This window comes from Macrotis lagotis, chromosome 1 (assembly GCF_037893015.1).
Source record: "Macrotis lagotis isolate mMagLag1 chromosome 1, bilby.v1.9.chrom.fasta, whole genome shotgun sequence".
In the NCBI taxonomy this organism is placed as follows: Eukaryota; Metazoa; Chordata; class Mammalia; order Peramelemorphia; family Peramelidae; genus Macrotis; species Macrotis lagotis.
In genome coordinates this window covers 374,720,560-374,739,415 of record NC_133658.1, presented here as the reverse complement: position 1 = coordinate 374,739,415, position 18,856 = coordinate 374,720,560, and the positions used below count along the sequence as shown (strand labels likewise).

At 37.9% G+C, this 18,856-nt stretch overlaps 1 protein-coding gene across 5 annotated transcripts in view; it reads right to left on the bottom strand.

Moving 5' to 3' along the window:
* Positions 1-201: 201 nt before the first annotated feature.
* Positions 202-18,856, bottom strand: part of KCNMB1 (potassium calcium-activated channel subfamily M regulatory beta subunit 1) — a 41,616-nt gene continuing 22,961 nt past the window's right edge. For 2 of the 5 annotated variants that reach the window (XM_074212437.1, XM_074212436.1), the window contains exons 3-4: positions 18,173-18,344; positions 14,087-15,267 (exon numbers count right to left, since the gene is read on the bottom strand). In XM_074212437.1, coding sequence (XP_074068538.1) covers positions 14,998-15,267; positions 18,173-18,344 — 442 coding nt within the window. In that variant the 3' untranslated portion in view covers positions 14,087-14,997. Of the gene's footprint in view, positions 9,585-10,609; positions 10,667-11,040; positions 11,096-14,086; positions 15,268-18,172; positions 18,345-18,856 lie in introns of those variants that run through there. The other 3 variants (XM_074212438.1, XM_074212439.1, XM_074212440.1) reach the window with 3 other exon arrangements.

The window sequence follows — 18,856 nt, the reverse complement described above, 5'->3', positions numbered from 1 at the left end:
ATGGATATGGAATATTGCATTTATTATCAGACACAATCCATGATGTATTGATAAATTTTGTTAGATGTCTTTTGTTTTCACTTTTTAAAAAGAGGGAAGAGAAAGGAAAAAAAGGGGAAAGGGAAAGGGGAAAAGAGAAAGAAAAAGGAGAGAGGAAATGGAAAGGGAAAGGAAAGGGAAAAGAGGAGAGGAGAGGGGAGGGGAGGGGAAGGGAAGGGAGGGGAGGAGAGGGGAGGGGAGGAGAGAGAGGAGGAGGGGAGGGGGGAAGGGGAGGGGAGAGCAGAAAAAGGAAATTACTTTTACCATCTCTCCTTTTCCTCTAAACCTTTCATACCAAGAGGCCTGGGTTGAATTGGCATTCAAAATGAACCCAGGATAGCAAAACTTCTCCATCAGTATAAATTAAGCAGAAGATATGGTAGAGTGAGAGAGGTCATGTCCCAGGCAAATGCCCTGGCTTTATATTACAATCCTAGAAGAAGAGACTTTTTTGCCCAGTAGCAAAAAAAAACACATTCGAGTCAGTGTTCATTTTCAACAAGTTCTTTGCAAAATTCATTTTTTACTCTTTTCACACCTTAACTTTTTTTTCCCTTCCCACCCCAATCCCCCTCATTAAGAAAGCAAGTTATTTCATATAGGATAAAAATGTTTGGTCATGACAAACATTACCAGAATACTCATGTTATTAAAGTAAATATGACCCTCCTCCCGCTCCCTCTCAAAGAAAAAAGCCTCAAGAAAAATACAATTTAAAAATGTATGCTGTAATCTGTATTCAGACACCATCAACTCTGTCTTTGGGATGGATAGGATTAATGAACATAAATTCTTCAGAGTTCTCATGAGTCACAGCATTGCTGAGAAAAGTCATTCACAGTTGATCATCTTACAATATAACTGTTACTTTGTATATATTATATTTCCTTTTGCAAAGGTCCATGCAAGTATTTTACTGAGGGTATCTTGTTCAACTTTTCTTATAATAATAACATTTCATCTGAATTTACATGCCACAATTTGTTAAGCCATTCCCCAACTGATAGGCATCCCTCAATTCTTAGTTCCTTGCCAACAAAAAAGAGCTGCTATAAATATCTTTATACAAATTTAGATCCTTTTCCTCCCTGTTTTTCATCTCTTCTGGAATATAGACCTGGTACAGGCATTGCTAAGTCAAAGGGTAGGCATGACTATATAACCCTTTGGGTATAGTTTCAAACTGCTCTATAGAATCCTTAAATCCTTTCACAACCCCTCCAACAGGGCATTATTGTGTAATTTTTCTACATCCCTTCCAACATTTGTCATTTTCTCTTTCTGTCTTATTAGCCAATCCAATAGGTATAAAGTAGTACCTCAGAATTGTCCCAACCCTAATTTGTCCTTTCAATAGTGAACTGGGACATTTTTTAAATGATCTAAATAGCACTGATAATTTCATCTGAAGACTGTTCATATCTTTTGATAATTTATCAATTGGGGAATGGCTCTTAATTTTTATAATTTTTGACTCAGTTCTTTATGTTTGAGAAGTCAGGTCTTTTTCAGAGAAACTCATTTCAATATTTCCTCCCACAGTTGCTATTACTAACCGTATTTACCTGCATACTATTCCCCCACCCTCATTTATTCTATTCTCTCTTCCCTCCTTTTTGTCACTTACCTTCCAATCCCCTTTCTCCCATACTTTTCCTCTACTACTTTCCCCTAGGATAAGATAGATACACAATTGAGTGTATATGTTAGTTCCTTTCTGAGCCAATTCTGATGAGTATAAGACTCATTCACTCCCCCCTCACTCACCCCTCTTGCATTGCACTGAAAAAGCTTTTTTCTTACCTCTTTCATGTAAAATAATTTATCCCAATCTATCTCCTGCTTTCCCTTTCTCCCAGTACATTCTTCTCTCAAACATTAACTACATCTTTTTTAATATATTATCTTTTCAAATTCAATTCCCACCTATGCCTTGTCTATATGCTCTTTCTAACAGCCCAAATAAATGAGAAAGTTATTTGGGTTGTCAGGATCATCTTTCCATGCAAGGATAAAAACAGTACAATATCATTAAAGTCCTTATGATTTGTTTTCCTTATTTGCCTTTTTATGCTTCATTTGAGTCTTGTATTTGAAGATCAAATTTTTTGTTCAGCTCTGGTTGTTTGATCAGGAAAGTATGAAAATTCCCTATTTCACTGTCTATCCATTTTTCCAATGAAAAAGTATACTTAGTTTTGCTGAGTAGTTGATTCTTTCTTGTAATACAAGCTCTTTTGCCTTCTGAACTATCATATTCTAAGTTCTATGATCCTTTAATGTAGAAGCTGCTAAATTATGTGTTATCCTGACTGTGGTTCCACAATAATTGAATTTCTTCTTTCTGGCTCCTTGCAATATTTTCTCCTTGACTTCAGAGTTCTGAAATTTGGCTATAATATTCCTGAAATCTGTTATAGGAGATCAGTAGATTCTTTTGATTTTATTTTACCCTCTGCTTCCAGAAAATCAGGGCAGTTTTTCCTTGATAATTTCTTGGAAAATAATGTCTTGGCTCTTTTAATTTTTATTTTTTGGTCAAAGATTTCAGATAATCCAATGATTTTTAAATGACCTCTCTTGGAACTGTTGTTTAAGTTGGTAGTTTTTCCAAAGAAATATTTCAAATTTTCTTCCAGTTTTTCATTCATTTGATTTGTTTTATAATTTTTTATATTTCTCACAAAGTCATCTGCTTCTCTTTGCTCAAAAAATATTTTAAGGAATTATTTTCTTCATTGAGTTTTTGTATCTCCTTTCAAATTTGGTCAATTGTGCTTTTAAAGGCATTTTTTCCCTCCTCATTGACTTTTTGAACCTCTTTTTCCATTTGACTTAGTCTGGTTTTTAAGAAATCAATCTGGTTTATTTTCTTCAGTATTATTTGTATCTCCTTCACCAAGATGCTGCTTCAATTTTTATAATTTTCCTGCATCTCTCTTTGCTCTTCTAAATCTTTCCTCTAGCTCCCTTACTTGATTTTCAACATCCTTTTTGAGTTCTACCATAGCCTGAGCCCAATTCATTTTCCTAGAAGTTTTGGATATAGAAGCTTAGACTTTGTTATCTTCTTTGGAGTGTGTATTTTGATCTTACATATGACTTTAGTAACTGTTTGTGATCAATTATTTTTCTTCTGTTGCTTGCTCAGTTTTCAAGATTATAGCTTGATTTTAATTCTTTGTTAAGGTGGGGGAGGACACACTGTCCCAAGCTTCTGAAGGTTTTAGCAGCTGTTTTCAGAGATACTTCTAGGTGCCTTCTTCCAAGAGCTTAAAATTAGGGAATTGGGGATGGGCATAAAATGAGACTATATACCAGGAGCTGTCTGCTGAAATTGCCAAAGTGAATAACCACCTCATTGTCATCCTGAAAAAACAGCAATTCAATACCAGTCTCACACCCTAGAAACTAATATGGCAAATTCCAAAAGAAGGAAGGAGGAACCTACCAGTCTTCCTCATGAAAACCCTGGTTTATCTCTCTTTTTAACCCTTTATAATCCCATTTTGCCCTTTCTCATCCTACTAATCTGTGACCCATCCTCCATATTCAATGCTCTGGTCTCATTAGTTACTCTTGGCTAGATCAAATTCAAGTTCTTCCTGTTCATGCCCTTCTCATTTTTCATCTCGACAGGGCAGCAGCTGCTTTTGATCAGCAATGTCTTTAGGGACAATATGATGCCCTTGTCAGCTTGAAGCAATGCCAAAAGATTATGATCTCTGCCCCATGCCACTAGCTTACTAGATGAAAAGAATTGATGAGTGGGGGATAAATAAAACTTTGAAGTTGAGCTGAGCACTTGTTAAGTGGTCTTTGGACATAGAAATATAGTCTTGAGAGAATCTCTCTTCAGGCTTTTGCCCTTGTTTGACTGGAAACAAGTATGAGAAGATACCTACCTATGTCTAGCCCTTTCTCCTGGGAATAGTTTCCTCCCTTTGTACTGTGAAGACTCTGATGAGTCATACTTACACAGTTAGATTGTCCCCCTCAACCCTTTCCCTTAGGAACTTAGGAGAACAAAGCCCCCCTACACTTAGACATCTGAGGCTATGTGTGTGTGTGTGTGGGGGGGGATCCTGAATCTCTTATTTAAACTCACCCTGCTCTCCCAAAGACAGGCAATTAGTGACCTTTACTAATTGTTTCCTACTGCTCCTGAGCAAATTCATATAAAACTTTGGATTAAAAGGGATCCTTTGTTCTTGTGTGTGTTCTACAAATCCAACACTAAACCAGTATACTAGAGACCCCTGATGAAGGGGATTTTAGCCCCTTTCAGAGTCCCTCTGGCAAACAACTATACCCGAGGTACCCAAGATCCCGAGACTGAGAAGACTTTAGTCCTTCTGGGGGGGTCCCCCTCAAGTAAACAGCCACATTATGATAGATTATGACTACTCTCCTTGCCTGGACTCTGGTCTGTTGGTGATCACAAGTACTCCTTCATTCTCTGGAACTGAGGAGAGTCCCTGTTACACTATGGCAGTAAACTACTCTTCCTGTGACTGGGGCCCTAGACTGTGACCTAGATCTGAGTATGAGCAAAGTAACAGAGACCTGCCTCAAGGTTAACTAAGAGATCCCTGCTCCTTCTGACCCCCTTATTGTCCATGTACTGAGAGCTCTGGAAGCAACTGCTGGTGCTAATTCAGTGGCTCCCAAGACCTGCTCCTGGTCTGCTGGGGTTGGATCTGTGCTGTTGAGGTCTGCCTTGGAATGTGGACCTGCTGACGTTCTAAGTTGTCCTTGACAATCCCTGGCCTGAGAAGTCTGGAAACTACCACTGCTACCATTGACCCAGTCACCCAACCTCCTATTCCTAGATGACTGAGGTTAATTTGCTCCAGTAAAGGTCATGCTGCCCTGCACTCCTCTCTCACCCTGGTGCAGCAGACCCTTCCCACTGATCTTTCAAGTTGTCTTGGATTGGAAGATTGTTTCACTCAGTCTATTTGTGGGTTTTACCACTCTAGAATGTGTTTAGAGTTATTATTTAAAGTTATTTGGAGTGGTTTGGGCAAGAACTTGGGTAGTCCCTGCCTTTACTCTGTCATCTTAGTTCTGCCTCCACAACTGAACTTTCTAGTGTCCCTTAATTTCCCTTCCAGATATTCGCAGGTAGTTCTAAGCCTCCACTATGGCAGTCATACCTGCTCTTTCTACTCTTCATGGTCTTCAGCCCTTGGCCCTTTTTCTCATTCCCTAGCCCAACCTTATCAGAACTCACCTTTCTTGTGTCTAATGCCTTCATGGTTTGGTCCATGAATCTAATCAATCTGATAAAAGGTAAGAATGGGTCAATAAATCAATTGCTTCAGCTTTTGCCTCTCTGAGTTCACTCATTTTTAAAGGAAATTTCAGGTGACAATACCTTAACCCAAAATCTGATTTAAATAGTAAGGTTTTCAGATATCCGAGGCAGGCTATCAGGTTTATATTGTAGCCAGTTAGAACTGACTACAGATTGTGAAATTTTCAGTGTGATCATTTACACCTTGTAAATTTGCAAATGCTACAAATCTGAACTCAATTTTTTTTATTTCATTGACTGTCTAGACTGTGGTGTACAATCTTACTTTAAAATTTTTTTATTGACACAATAGACAATATATTTTGATTTGCTATTTTCATGAGAACTCTGAGATAACTCAGGAGAGGCAGGCCACAAAAAAATCACTCTGCAGGTCCATGGGCAGCATGTCTAGTCTTAAGAAAATAATGGTTAACAATGATAATAATGTAAATTAAATGTAAAAGTATCAGGGGTATCTCCCCCCCCCCCCCCCCTTAAGAGTTATTTGTCAAACATTTACTAGCACACTCCTAAGTAGGAGGGAGATAATCAGCTTGGGAGGATCTCAAATCCAATTGTCCCTCAAATCACTACTAAGTATCTACTCTTAAGGTGGTCATATTCTCAGTGGGTGAGACTTATAATCTCTGAACTGTAAGTGAAATTAGAAATCATTAATAGCGTCCCTTCTTTTACAAAGGAGGAAAATGAGGCAAAATATCACACCTGAAATTGTATATGGTCTTGGGAGCTAGTTTGGAAGTCAATGCCTAATATTACAGAGCAGAGTACTCTTACCAGCTGAGAAACCAACAACCCCAGACACAGCTGGCTGGTTTGGCTTTGAGACTACTCTCTCTCATTTAAAGATGATTTTTTCATTTCATTTTTCTACGTGAAGGAGAACATTGGGAGTTTTGTTTATCAAAAAGTGGGAAACCCAGATGGAGACGGGGAAAGGGAAACAGGCAGGTCTTTGGGTAAATTTAGAATAGTCTCATGACACATAACATTACAAATATCTTTGGATTAGTTTGGGTTATGCAGGGCGGAGGGTATCATCCAGTTGGAACCATGAAATCCCCAAGTGCCTCATCGGGGTTATAGCCCTGGATTTGATTATCTTGATATAGTTTCCTTTTCCCTGTATTTAGGAAACAAAATGAGATATGAGTGAATAGTACCAGATGTGCACAGGATAGGTTTGCCAGCCCTGACTGAAAACAAGGGAATGTTTAACCTATAGCTAATGGAGCACAGAACGGGAAACATCTGGGAAGCCTCAAATATTATCATAATAGTGATGACACTTTAAATATACATAGTATCTTTCTCGATGGGCTTACTGCTTTGTTCTAACTGAAATCAGAAATTCCTTCTGCTTCATTAGTGCCTGTTTGACTTTTGTGAGAGACTTTGGTCTTGCTAGAAGATGCAGGGAAAGTTCAACTGGTTTTTCCAAACTTGATCATTCCAGTTTCACAGAATGTTGTGCTGGGAGACACTATAAAGAAATAGAACCCATAATCGACAATCACTTCCTCTGTCAATTGTTAATTGAACAAATTGATCCCTAATTCTTTTTTTATTTTCCTGAATTCCCTTCCTTCTCAGAGACTGCATTTTATCTTTGTCTGTTTCTCACTCTTAATTTTTATTTTGAATTAAGTGAATGTGAGAAAAAAATAATATTTCCATATTCTATTTTGTATTCAAAGAAAAATAGAATAAATGATTATATGTGAAATCACAGCATACTATAATACTTAAAAGCTTGCTTTTTAATTTTTATGCATCCTTCTATGTCTTACTTTAAAAAGACATATATATATATAATTAATTCACCAATTAAAATATTATTTTCAAGACTTGTTCTTTGTGTTTCCTTCTGAACTTTTTTTTCTTCTGTGCATTAAAAAGAATTCGATTTCTGTTTTCTTTTTTTATTCTTTGGGGGGAACAGCATTATTTATAGCTCTATCCCTCCACCACCACCATGATAAATAATCATAGTCAAGATAAAACAAATTTACAAATTGACCATGTTCAGAAATATATGTCTCTTCCTTTGAAAGATTCCATGATTATCTATCAGGAAAATGGCTCCTTTCATAATGAGCTCTCTGGAATTGTGGTTGGTCTTTGCATTGATCATATTTGTTTGTCTTTTCAATATTGGTATTACTAAATGAATTGTCCTGCATTTCAGTCTATATCACTTCATATATCTTCCAAGATTTCTGTTAACCACTGCTCTTTCAACATTTCAAATGGTATAGCAATTACATTGCATTAATATTCCATAATTTGTTCAGCAGTTCTCCAAATGATGAGCATTTCCTTTGTTTCCAGTTCTTTGCCATAATAAAAGAGCTGATATTTTTGTACACATGGATCTTTTTTCTTCATTCTGTTATTTCTTTAGGATATAGGTGTTAACCATTTTATGAGTAGATAAGATTTTTTATATTAAGAAAATATTATTTGTGCATGTCTAATATTTTCTGAGGGCTTCCTTTGACCAAGATTGTCCTATCAGATGCAAATTCCCTCTAATCATTCAATGCAATTTTACTGTTAAATGTAAATTCACCAAGATAAATGCAATTTCAACCCATCCATCTATCCCTTCTCCATATTCCTGCCTCTAAGTCTCTTACAAAGTGGGTACCCAATCTCAGTCACATAGAGAGAGTGGGTCACCTTTTAACCTCCTTTACCCTGACTTTTCCCTGCACAGGAAGTGGATAAGAGTATAAAAAGTTTGTCATTCCTCTCCAGGTGGGACTTTACTTGGGTCAAGCCCAGTCATTTCTTTTCGCTGTTCCCCTTTCTTTCTTTCCCTCAGGCACTTTTTCATCTATCTTTGTTCTTCAGCTTGTCCTTAACTAATTTGCTATCAAAAAAAGTTGAATCTGTGAACCTTGCAGGCCTGTGAACAAAAATCTGAGCTTTTACACTGGAATTCACTTCTGAATGAGCCTTATCTTTGAGCTATTAGATACATCACTGTCCAATTCCCCATCACTATAGGTATAATAGCATTATCAGTGTGCTGACATTTTGGATACAATTCTAAATTATATTCCAGAATGTGGGGGGAAAAATTCATAACTCTACCAATAGGCTATACCCTGTCTTTCTATAGTCCCTCCCAAAAAAATCATTTATACTTTATCAATTTTTTGCCAGTCTGTTAGATGTAAGTAGAAAGATGTCTATCATTGTCTATGTTTCTCTCTTTTCAAAATCTCTTCCTCTGCCTCTCTTCCTACCTCTGTGCTCCCCCTTCCTTTCCTTCTTTTTGTTTCTTTTACTCCCTCCATTCATTTAATCAACAAGCATCTTTTAAACACCCATTATGTGTCAGACACTGTACTAGGGACTAGAAAAACAATACAATACAATACAATACAAAAACAAAACACACCAAAAATCCCTTACTTTAAAGAGTTTGCATACCACTGATGAAAATCAATATGCACATGTCAATAAATATAAAGTATTTATTTCTTCATTTTTAGTAATTCATTTTTTTAGGTTTTTTGTAAGGCAAACAGGGTTAAGTGGCTTGCCCAAGGCCACACAGCTAAGTAATTATTAAGTGTCTGAGACCAGATTTGACCCCAGGTACTCCTGACTCCAGGATCAGTGCTTTATCCATTGTGCCACCTAGCTGCCCCATTTTCAGTAATTTTTATCTTTTCCCTATACCTCCTATCTTTAGGATGGTGGAACTTCCCTGCTCAAAGATTATTATCCCCCATTCCCACTTGTGAAGATACTCATATAGAATGTTTCCATGCCTCTTAGTTATACTCCTAGAGCCTCCTGGCCCCAAGCATCTCTCTGTTAGTTCATCAGACAGACAAAAAAATCAGACCTTTTTCTTGTGAGAATCTTCCTTCTCCCCCCATAAAATACAAAACCTTCATGAATAAGTTAATCTATTATTTAAGGAAACAAAATCTGTTGCCAAGTATATTATGTGCCAGTCACTATTCAAGGGGATGGATGTTTCGGTTGTTATTGATTGTCCTTTGTTCTGGAAGAGGACCATGATATCAGAGGGATGATGCCATGACATTCCCATGAATTGGGTTTGAGTGAGGGGGTGCTGTGCTAAGTCAGCAGTCTCACTTTTTCCTCCAGAATCATCAGGGTCCAGTGTTCAGATATGGATAAGGACAACTGGAGATACAGTAGAAGACCTTGACCTTTATAAGTCTCAGTTTGATTAAGACTAGAGAAGAAAGAAATGAAGTAAAGAATAGTTAAAAAATATTCAGTCTGGGAGAGGAGTACATTTACTAGGTACATTCACTCTGAATCAATCAGGGCTCAAACAATAACCAAATGGGGCTTGTCTTGGGACCTTCTGTTGTTCAATCAAGGATAATCAGAGGACGAGGCCTTAAACCCAACTCTTGCTAAGGAGATAAAAATAATGATAAAGATAGCCATTGCCCTTAAGGAGTTTACATTCTAATGAGTTTCAAAGACTCAAAAGTCCCATGCATATACAAAGAACTCCAAAAACATTCCAATGTAGTGACTTCATGTCAGAGGCCTGTAGGTAACATCCATGAATAACTTCTCTTTTCCTCCTTTTACCATGGCATGACTACTAACTTTTTTGAGTCTTTTTCCTCCTTTAGTTAGCAAATCTTTGTGATTCTGAGACTGAGGGACTGATTCTTGTAATAGCTGCACCCCTTTGGATCCTCAATTTAATGATATACAACCTTCTTGCTAGGCAATGAGACTTTGTCAGTAAGTATAAAATGTTTGGTGACAAGTCTTTGTTGGTAGGTACATCCAACTTATGAAACTATGATCCTACTCATAGTAGGCAACGTATCATTCATACGGTAAAATTATCCTAATCTGTTTTGCAAGTTTATTTTATTTAGCTTTCCAACCATACTTCTGCTAGGACCCAAAGACTTTGGTTTCCTAGAAGCTGCCTGGTGTGTCAGAGGAATATTATCACCTAATGAATGTTACGAAGTCAAAACCCCTAAGCCTAACATTACTGTTACAGTAACATTACCATGGCTTAATGATATGGGAAAGACCTGTATCTAAATGGGCACTGTATCCAGACTGTTTCCTGACTAACTATATCTATACTAACACCAGAAGTCCTATTTCCTCTCACTAATAAGCCTCTGGATTAAAATGGTTCTTGAAGAGGGAGTGAGAAAGGTAACTTTGAACAAAACTTCACTTTAATCAAAATCATGTGCATGTCCTGTCTTCACTCACTTGATGTCATGGTCTTCTTCAATGACAAAGGACAACCACAACAACAAGGTCCTGGTTCTGAAAAGAATATTATATTGGAAAAGTAGGGTCAGTGAATAAGCATTTATTAATTACCAAGTGTTTGAATCTTAATCCCTGTGTATTTTTGTCATCCCACCTGGATTAGTTTCTGCTAGGTTTGTGTCTCTGAACCCAAAAACTATTTGGGAAAGATTATTGAAGAATAATCCCTTCTCCTGAATCATGGGCCTGTGAAAACTTCATGTCACTATGAGATATAGGTTTTAAAGGAGAGGGAGAAGCTCATTAGAAGTATGATTTATTAAAATCTAATGAATGCTTTCTGCTTCTAGCCAGAAATTATATCAAATTGCATTTTTTGCTCAGTGTCTAACTTGATCATACCTAAATGCCCATTATATCATGCTTACCTTGGGATTTCCAGGTATAAGATTTCTCAAAATATGACAGCAGGACTCCTAAGGGCTTAAATGAAAGAAGAGTGAAAAAAGGATAAGCAAAATCCACAGCATATTTTGGACCAGATGTATTAAAATAATCAGTAAAGGATAAATCCTTGTATTTAGGGTTGGAAAATCTTGAGTTCAAATCCTCATCAGGAACTTACTAGTTGAATGTCCTTGGGCAAGTTGTGATCTTTTTTAGCCTCAGTTTTCTCATTTATAAAATGGGAATAATAACTATACCTACTTCATAAAGTTGTAATGAGATGACAAATGAAAAGTACTTTCCAAATCTTTAAGTCCAATATGAATATTAGCCATTATTATTATTATGTCTGTAAGGCCATCTGCACTGGGCATTCCTTTTTTAAAATTACATAAATATTTTATTGGTTTTCCAACCACAAATAATGGTGGTTTCTACCAAACTTTTTTTTTGCAAGGTTTTGTGTTTTACAATTTTTCTTCCTCCCTCCCTTCCCTTCCAGATCCTCCCCACCCTATCCCCCCTGACAAAAAAGCAATCTGATATGGGCTCTTCATTTGCAACCATATCAGATCCAAAAGGAGGAAACAAAACAATAGGGATAAAATTACATAACACATAAGACAACTTTTGAAAATTGAAGATAATAAACTTTGGTCTTCATATAAACTCTACATTTCCTTCTCTGGATACAGATGACATTATCCATCAAAAGTCCCCTAAAATTGTCTCTGATTAATGCACTGATAGAATGAACACGTTCATCAAAGATGATCATCAGCTGATATTGTGTTGATATTGTGTATAATGTTCTTCTGGTTCTGCTCATTTCACTCAACATTAATTCATGCAAGTCTTTCCAGGCTTTTCTGAAATCCCATCCCTCATGATTTCTTTTAAGAACTGATATGAATATTTTTGTACATGTGGGATTATTCTTAAGAAGCAGATTTTCTAGGCTGCCTTTATCAAATTTTATGTGGAAGAAATTGAGGTCCCCTGGGAGATGAGGACATTCCTGAGCAACATAGCCTTTTGTTTATCTTAAACAAACATGAAAATTCCATGTAAATCATTATTTAGGTCATTTGGTTAAGTAGCTGTCATAAAAGAATCATGGTGCTGATTGGATTTCTCTAATTCTAGTAGAATAAGCTTCCAGAGATCAAGCACTGTTTGAGACTTGTCTTTGTATCACCCACATAGATAGCATAATGCCTGGTACATATTAAGCATTTGACAAATATTTCTTGAATTGAAAACAGAAGCAAGGAGTACTCATAGATTCTGAAATCCTAGATTTAGGATTTATTTGGTAGTGACCTGTACCACCTTTGTATTTTTACAAAGGGTTAGTTGTGACAAAATAAAATAGAAAGTTCGCTTCAGTCAAATCCTTTCTCTGACCTATTCTGGCTGTATGAACTTAGATAGCTCACCTATCCTAAGCTCCTAAGCAGTGCTGTGCTAAGCAGCTAAGTGGATGGAGTGTTATATCTGGAGTTAAGAAGACCTGAGTTCAAATGTAATTTCAGACACTTGCTAGTTGTATGACCCTAGTCAGGTCACTTAATCTCTATCTGCCTCAGTTTCCTCATCTATAAAATGGGGATAATAATAGCATGCCTACCTCCCAGGATTGTTGTGAAGATGATATGAAATAATATTTGAAAAATACAGTGCAAATCTTAAAGCCTTGTATAAATGCTAGCTATTATTATTATCATTGTTGTTGTCATTATTTATTCATATGTCTCTGGACAAGTCATCTAATGTCTTAGTGTCTCAGGTAGCTTTTTCTTTTTGCAAGGCAATGGGGTTAAGTGACTTGTCCAAGGTCACACAGCTGGGTAATCAGCAAGTGTCTGATTTGAAACTCAGGTCCTTCTGACTCCAGGAACAGTGCTTTATACACTGTACCACCCAGCTGCCCCCTCAGGTAGCTTTTTAAGACTATAAGTTATAGATGAGATGTTGGTAAAAACTGAGATTGAAGTTGAGATCATAGGTTTCAACCAAAACAAAAACATATTGCCTGTATCAGTCTGTGGATCTCAAATTAGAAATTTTTATGGGAGAGAAGAATATTGGGGAGATTCAGAACAATTATTTAATAAAAAGACTCTGGTGCCCCTAAAATTAGTGATCCCAGAAATCAGAGTGAAAGAAGCCTAGCACACACTTGTTAAGAACTGAATTTAATTTAATCAATCAATAATCACTTATTTATTGCACTCCTGCTTAATAGGTGGAACCTAGCTTGAGTGCTGGAAATACAAAAAAAAAAGATATAGTCCTTGACTTCAGGAATCTAACATTAAGCTTATATTCCTTCATTCCTATTGAATTTGCTTTCCAGTCTGCCAGGAAGATGTCTCAATGTTTCCTATTTCATGGCAATGCTCCATCATATTCAAAGGAAAGAGAATCCTCTGTTCATTCTAAAGGCCTTCTTTCCTGCCTGTCAGAAGGAACATAGAGATACATGAAGTCAGCTACTTGACCACTTCTTCTGTGACTGCAGGGTCCTGGGTAGGGGTTGTAAGGATGAATGAATAATTAAAAAAACATTTATTAATGATGGAATATGTCATGAACAGTGAAATAAGTTCTGGGGAATACCACTTGAAAAGAAGACTGTTTTTGATTTCAAGAATCTCATCTTCTAACTAGAGCAGACAATACAATATGAGGGGAGTGACTCACCACAATGGAGAACAGAGAAATTGGGAAATTCCAAATCTTTATTCCATCCCTACCTAAGAAATGGAAAAGTGACTTAGAATTTCTTCCAATAGGAATGGTGATAGGGAAACAATACTTGGAAAAGGAGGGAAAAGGCTAAAGTAGGCAGTGATTTGGAAAGTGGAGGGTGGCTTCTCCTGGTCTCAACTAAGACTCACCAGCCACTTTCTATAGTGGCCCATGGCAGAAGAGGGACAAGGAGGTTCCCACTTGGTGAAGAATCCTGGTTCCCCTAGTAGGGTGTAAGGGGAAAGTGAGTACTTTAAGTAAATGCAGACACACACACACACACACACACACAAACACAGAGAGAGAGAGAGAGAGAGAGAGAGAGAGAGAGAGAGAGAGAGAGAGAGAGAGAGAGACTGACCACACTCTTGCCTTTCTATGCTTTAGGTTCATGGCTATATAAAGGCATCATGTTAGAGTGAAGAGAGTACTTTACTTGGAATCAAAAGATCTGTTTTCAAGTCTTGATGTCATCATCCACGAATTGGACAAACCACTGAACTCACTAAACTTCATGTTAATATAAACTATTATTAGTTTGTCACCTATTATTTATGAAGCCCCAGATCTGTACTGACCACTGGTATAGATCCAAGAAAAGGCAAGGTTCCCATCTAAAGGTGAACCAACATCATACTTTGGCTGGAAAGATAAAACTTCCATCAGGGAAGGCAGTCAGTCATTACTGTATGTTATGTATCATAAGAAGAAATGCAGAGAACAGAGTCATTTCTGCATTTTGAAGCTGATAAATGAAGACTTCATGAAAGACTTAAGGCTTGGACTTTTTAAAATGACTAGCATTTTCATAGGCCAAGAGGAATGGAAAAGATATATTCTATGCGGAAGAGGAGTATTAGTAAAGTGGGAGGTAGAAATCAGCGCACTTGGTGAAAATGGGGCTCAGGAGATAGACTTGACTGGAGGCTAACACTGGAGGCCAATTGTTAGGAAAAGAAAGTTGTTAAGGGAAGGATGGGACACATTGAGCATGAAGTTTGGGTTTAATCCAATAGGCAGTAAAAAATCAAAGTAGTCTTTTGAGCAAGTGTTTGACATGGTAAATAATCAATTCACAATGGTAGTTGGGTTAGACTGGAGAGATAGTTGTGAAAAGTCCTAAAAAAGAATGTTGGGGGGGTAGATTTCAGTTGTGCCTGAGTTGTGAAGTGCCAATTGGGGTCCTATCTCTGTGCTGCAAGCATAGAGAGGGACTGATTGATTTTCACCATCATGATAATGAATATTCCCCCGGTTAGCATAAAGGTGGGCCAAAAGAGCCATTTGAATAGGGACTGAGGGGTGTAGACTCTCCAGAGCAAGACACTCTTTTCAGACTCCTCAGGGTCTGAGTAGCAGGGGAAAGTCTGACGTTCTTTAAATCTGATCCTGATGGTTTCCACCTTTTTCCTGGCTTCTTGGTAGTCTTCCAAGCTCTCAGGTATGTAAGAACACTGTAGAAGAGAGTCAGAGAATCTTCAATGAGGAAAAATCACTGGGAACAGACTCCCACTCAAAGTTCTCAATATAATTGGGGAGGGGGAGGGACATTGTGTAGAAAGGGTCATAAACCAGGAAAATAAGAAGGATTAGGACCACCAGTGTGCCAACTGAATGAAACCCTGGAGGAAAAGCTCATAGAGGTTGATGAAGACTCAGTCTCCTGCTTCACCATCTTCTGCTTGAACCTTCTCTTAAGCCCTTCACTATTAGTATTGTCTACTTCATAATTATACTCCTATATTTGTATACCTTGTATGTATTTGATATTTAGTCTTTATACATTTATTTTGTGTATACTTCTATATGAACATATAAGGTCCTTGAGGACAGGGGCTCTTTCATTTGGGGTCTTTGTTACCTGATCCTGAGTAAGTGTTTAATACAAGCATTTTGATTGGAGTCAGCCTAGTTCACCATCAAAGTTTTGGGGCTCATCTTTTTGACTCTTACTATTGAAAGCTTTAACTAGAAACTATTGTGCCTGGGCAAAATTTATTTGGGGCGTTGGAAGGAAGGAGCATTATATTAATGGTAATGGTCCGATCATGGGAGAAGTCATGCTGAATTGAGAGACCCGCTGTGCCCAGTTCTTTATGAGCAAGCCTGTTTCCTCAACTGTAAAATGGAGATAATAATAATAATAACTTTACTATCTGCCTCATAGGGTTGTGAGTCTTTATATGCCATAGAAGTGTTAATTTGTGCTATCAGAAATCTACAAATATTTATGAAACCCTTTGCTATTGCTAACCACCTCAGACACCTACAAGAGGAACCAAAGGTCCCCATCCTCTCTAAAGAATAGGCTAAATCCACTCCCTCTCCCTGGAACTCTCCCCTATAGAATATTTTTCTTTGTCATTCTGTGTCTCTGTCTCTGTTTTTCTCTCTTTCTCTGTGTCTCTATCTGTCTCTCTCTCTCTCTCTCTCTCTCTCTCTCTCTCTCCCTCCCTCTCTCTCTCTCTCAATTTCTGTCTCTGTCTCTGTCTCTCTGTCTCTCTCCAGAATGTTGTCAAAATGAGTTTATAGTTGTGCCAGAAAGGGGTTTAATAAATTTAAGGTGCCATAATAAATACCAAGAGCCTTTACACTTGAGATCTTCAGATCTACAAGAAGTCCATGGGTGGATTGCAGATTGTTTGTGAACTTGAATATGGGAAAAAAATTACATCTCTATTTCAATATAATTGAATATTACCGTATGCATTTAAAAAATTACTGTGAAAAATATGTCCATAGACTTCATCAGATTGTCAGAGGTCCATGACAGAAAAAAAGGTTAAGCACTCTTGCATACTATTGTGTTCCTACCCAAAGTTACCCTGAGACCTTTATAAGGTAGTTGATCTGTCCAGTAAGGATTGGTGGTAAGGAGGGCTAGCAACCACCAGTTGTTGGAGCCTAGGAGTGCTTTGGGATGTCAAACCTGAAGCCCTCCTGGGACACTATTTTTGGCATAACTTTGCATCTCATTGCATCAAAGTGTCAGCCCAAATTCTAGCAGAGTAAAATTGAATCTTGTCAAAAATCCCATTATTAATAGCATACTATTCTTCATAGCCCCAACCTCATCTCCAGCATTCATGGTGAGAATAGTAAGGCTCAGAATTCCCCAGCCCTCATGTCCAGGGATCATGTAAGAAGGTCCTGTCTCTGGAAGGTGTTAGTTTATCTCTCTGTGCCTCTGCTTTTTGATGCAGAGCCTTGGCTTGCCCTGGAGGACTGCCTCCCCATTCTGACTCCCACCATCCACAAATTAGTGAATTCAGAACAAGCAACTGGACCAAATAGGCAGCTGTCTGGTAGAGACAAATAGTGAGGGGGGGATGTTATCAAATCACCCTATTTGTAACCTCCTATTAGAGCTGTAATTGGCTGCTATGCATAAATAGGAGGTAGAGCAATGATCATCTGGAGGCTGTAAATACTTCCTTTTGAGGGTCAGTCAGAGGTTTGACTTGACACCCAGCTGATAACTTATTATGGGAAAAGCATGGTGATCTATTCCCTTTCTTACCTTCATTGCCAGACTGAGTCTGGAACGATGCCTGCTTCTCCTTCTGAACTACTCCCCAAGGTCAATTGATAGAGCTATCTAGTTAATAAGATCCAGAAGTAAATTGGTTGTCCTGATGCACCTAGGACTTCTCTCCAACACATATGGTGAGGAACATCAGTCATCTCTCCTACTTGCCCAGCACAAATGGTTTCATGCCCTTGGCTGGTGGGTTCGAGGCTCTTTTGAGAACTAGGCAAGAGACAAGGGATAACAGAATGGGATTTGTGAAGCACAGAATCATGGAATTTTTCCATCCTTCAGTGAGTTCCCAGGAAAAAAGGATACAATCCATGCTTTCTGTTCTGATTTCCAGTTCTTATGATTTTCTGTGGGGTTGAGCTATCTTGAGTTTTTCTCTGGAGCTCATAGAGTTAGAATTGGAAGGATTTTAGAAGTCATCTTTCCAACTTTTTCATTTTACAGATGAGGAAACTTAAGGTCTAAGAGGATTAATGACTTATCTAGGGTCACACATGGTAGAAATTAAACCTATGTTCACTTATTCCAGAGTTAGCATTCCTTCCACTCTTGAATGATACCTAAGAGTTGACTTTCTACAGAGTCCCTTCCAAATCATTTGCCTGAGTTGTTTCCTGGGGTGCCCTTTGATTTCTCCAGGAGGCAAGAAGACATATTTATCTTCTATCATGGTTCTCTCTCTCTCTCTCTCTCTCTCTCTCTCTCTCTCTCTCTCTCTGTGTGTGTGTGTGTGTGTGTGTGTGTACAGAGAGAGAGAGAACTAGATAGAGAGATATAAATATAGATCATAATTTCTAGACCAACTTTCTTGCTCCTACCTGGTTATTTTTTTCTATTGTTTCTTCTGTGTGGTACAAAATAACACTCTTCCCAATGGCAGAAACATTGACCCATAAGCACGGATACTGGGGAACCTTCTTGCCATCCAGCCTCTCATGGTCCCTTATGTCTGCTTCAATCAGTTGGCATTTGGATATCTTACTCCATACACTAGGAGAAACACATACACACATGGACTTAGGTAAATTTTAAAGCAATGCCATACTTGGTGGCCATTGTCTCTGTGCCAAGATTGATAGAGCTATCTAGTTAATAAGATCCAGAAGTAAATTGGTTGTCCTGATACACCCAGGATTTCTCTCCAACACATATGACAGGGAGATTTGAAAGCAATGCCATACTTTGGTGGCCACTGTCACTGTGCCAAGATTAACTTCCTTAGTTTTCCCAACCACCCTCAGCTATTGTTTGATAGCAATTAAATTGACTCTTCTAAGAGCTACCTTGTAGACCTATGCCACATATTTTTCCTATTCTTTGTGAGGTATCCTCTCAATTATATAGAGAAGGGAAAACCAGTTAGATAGAATCTGCTGATTGGTGTTTATCAGAGGAGGAATCAAAATATCAGATGAGGAAGGGATCTTTTATTCATGCCCTTGGCTAGTGGGATGATTTTATGGAAGAGGAAATTGAGATCCATATTGGGGAAATGGCTAAAT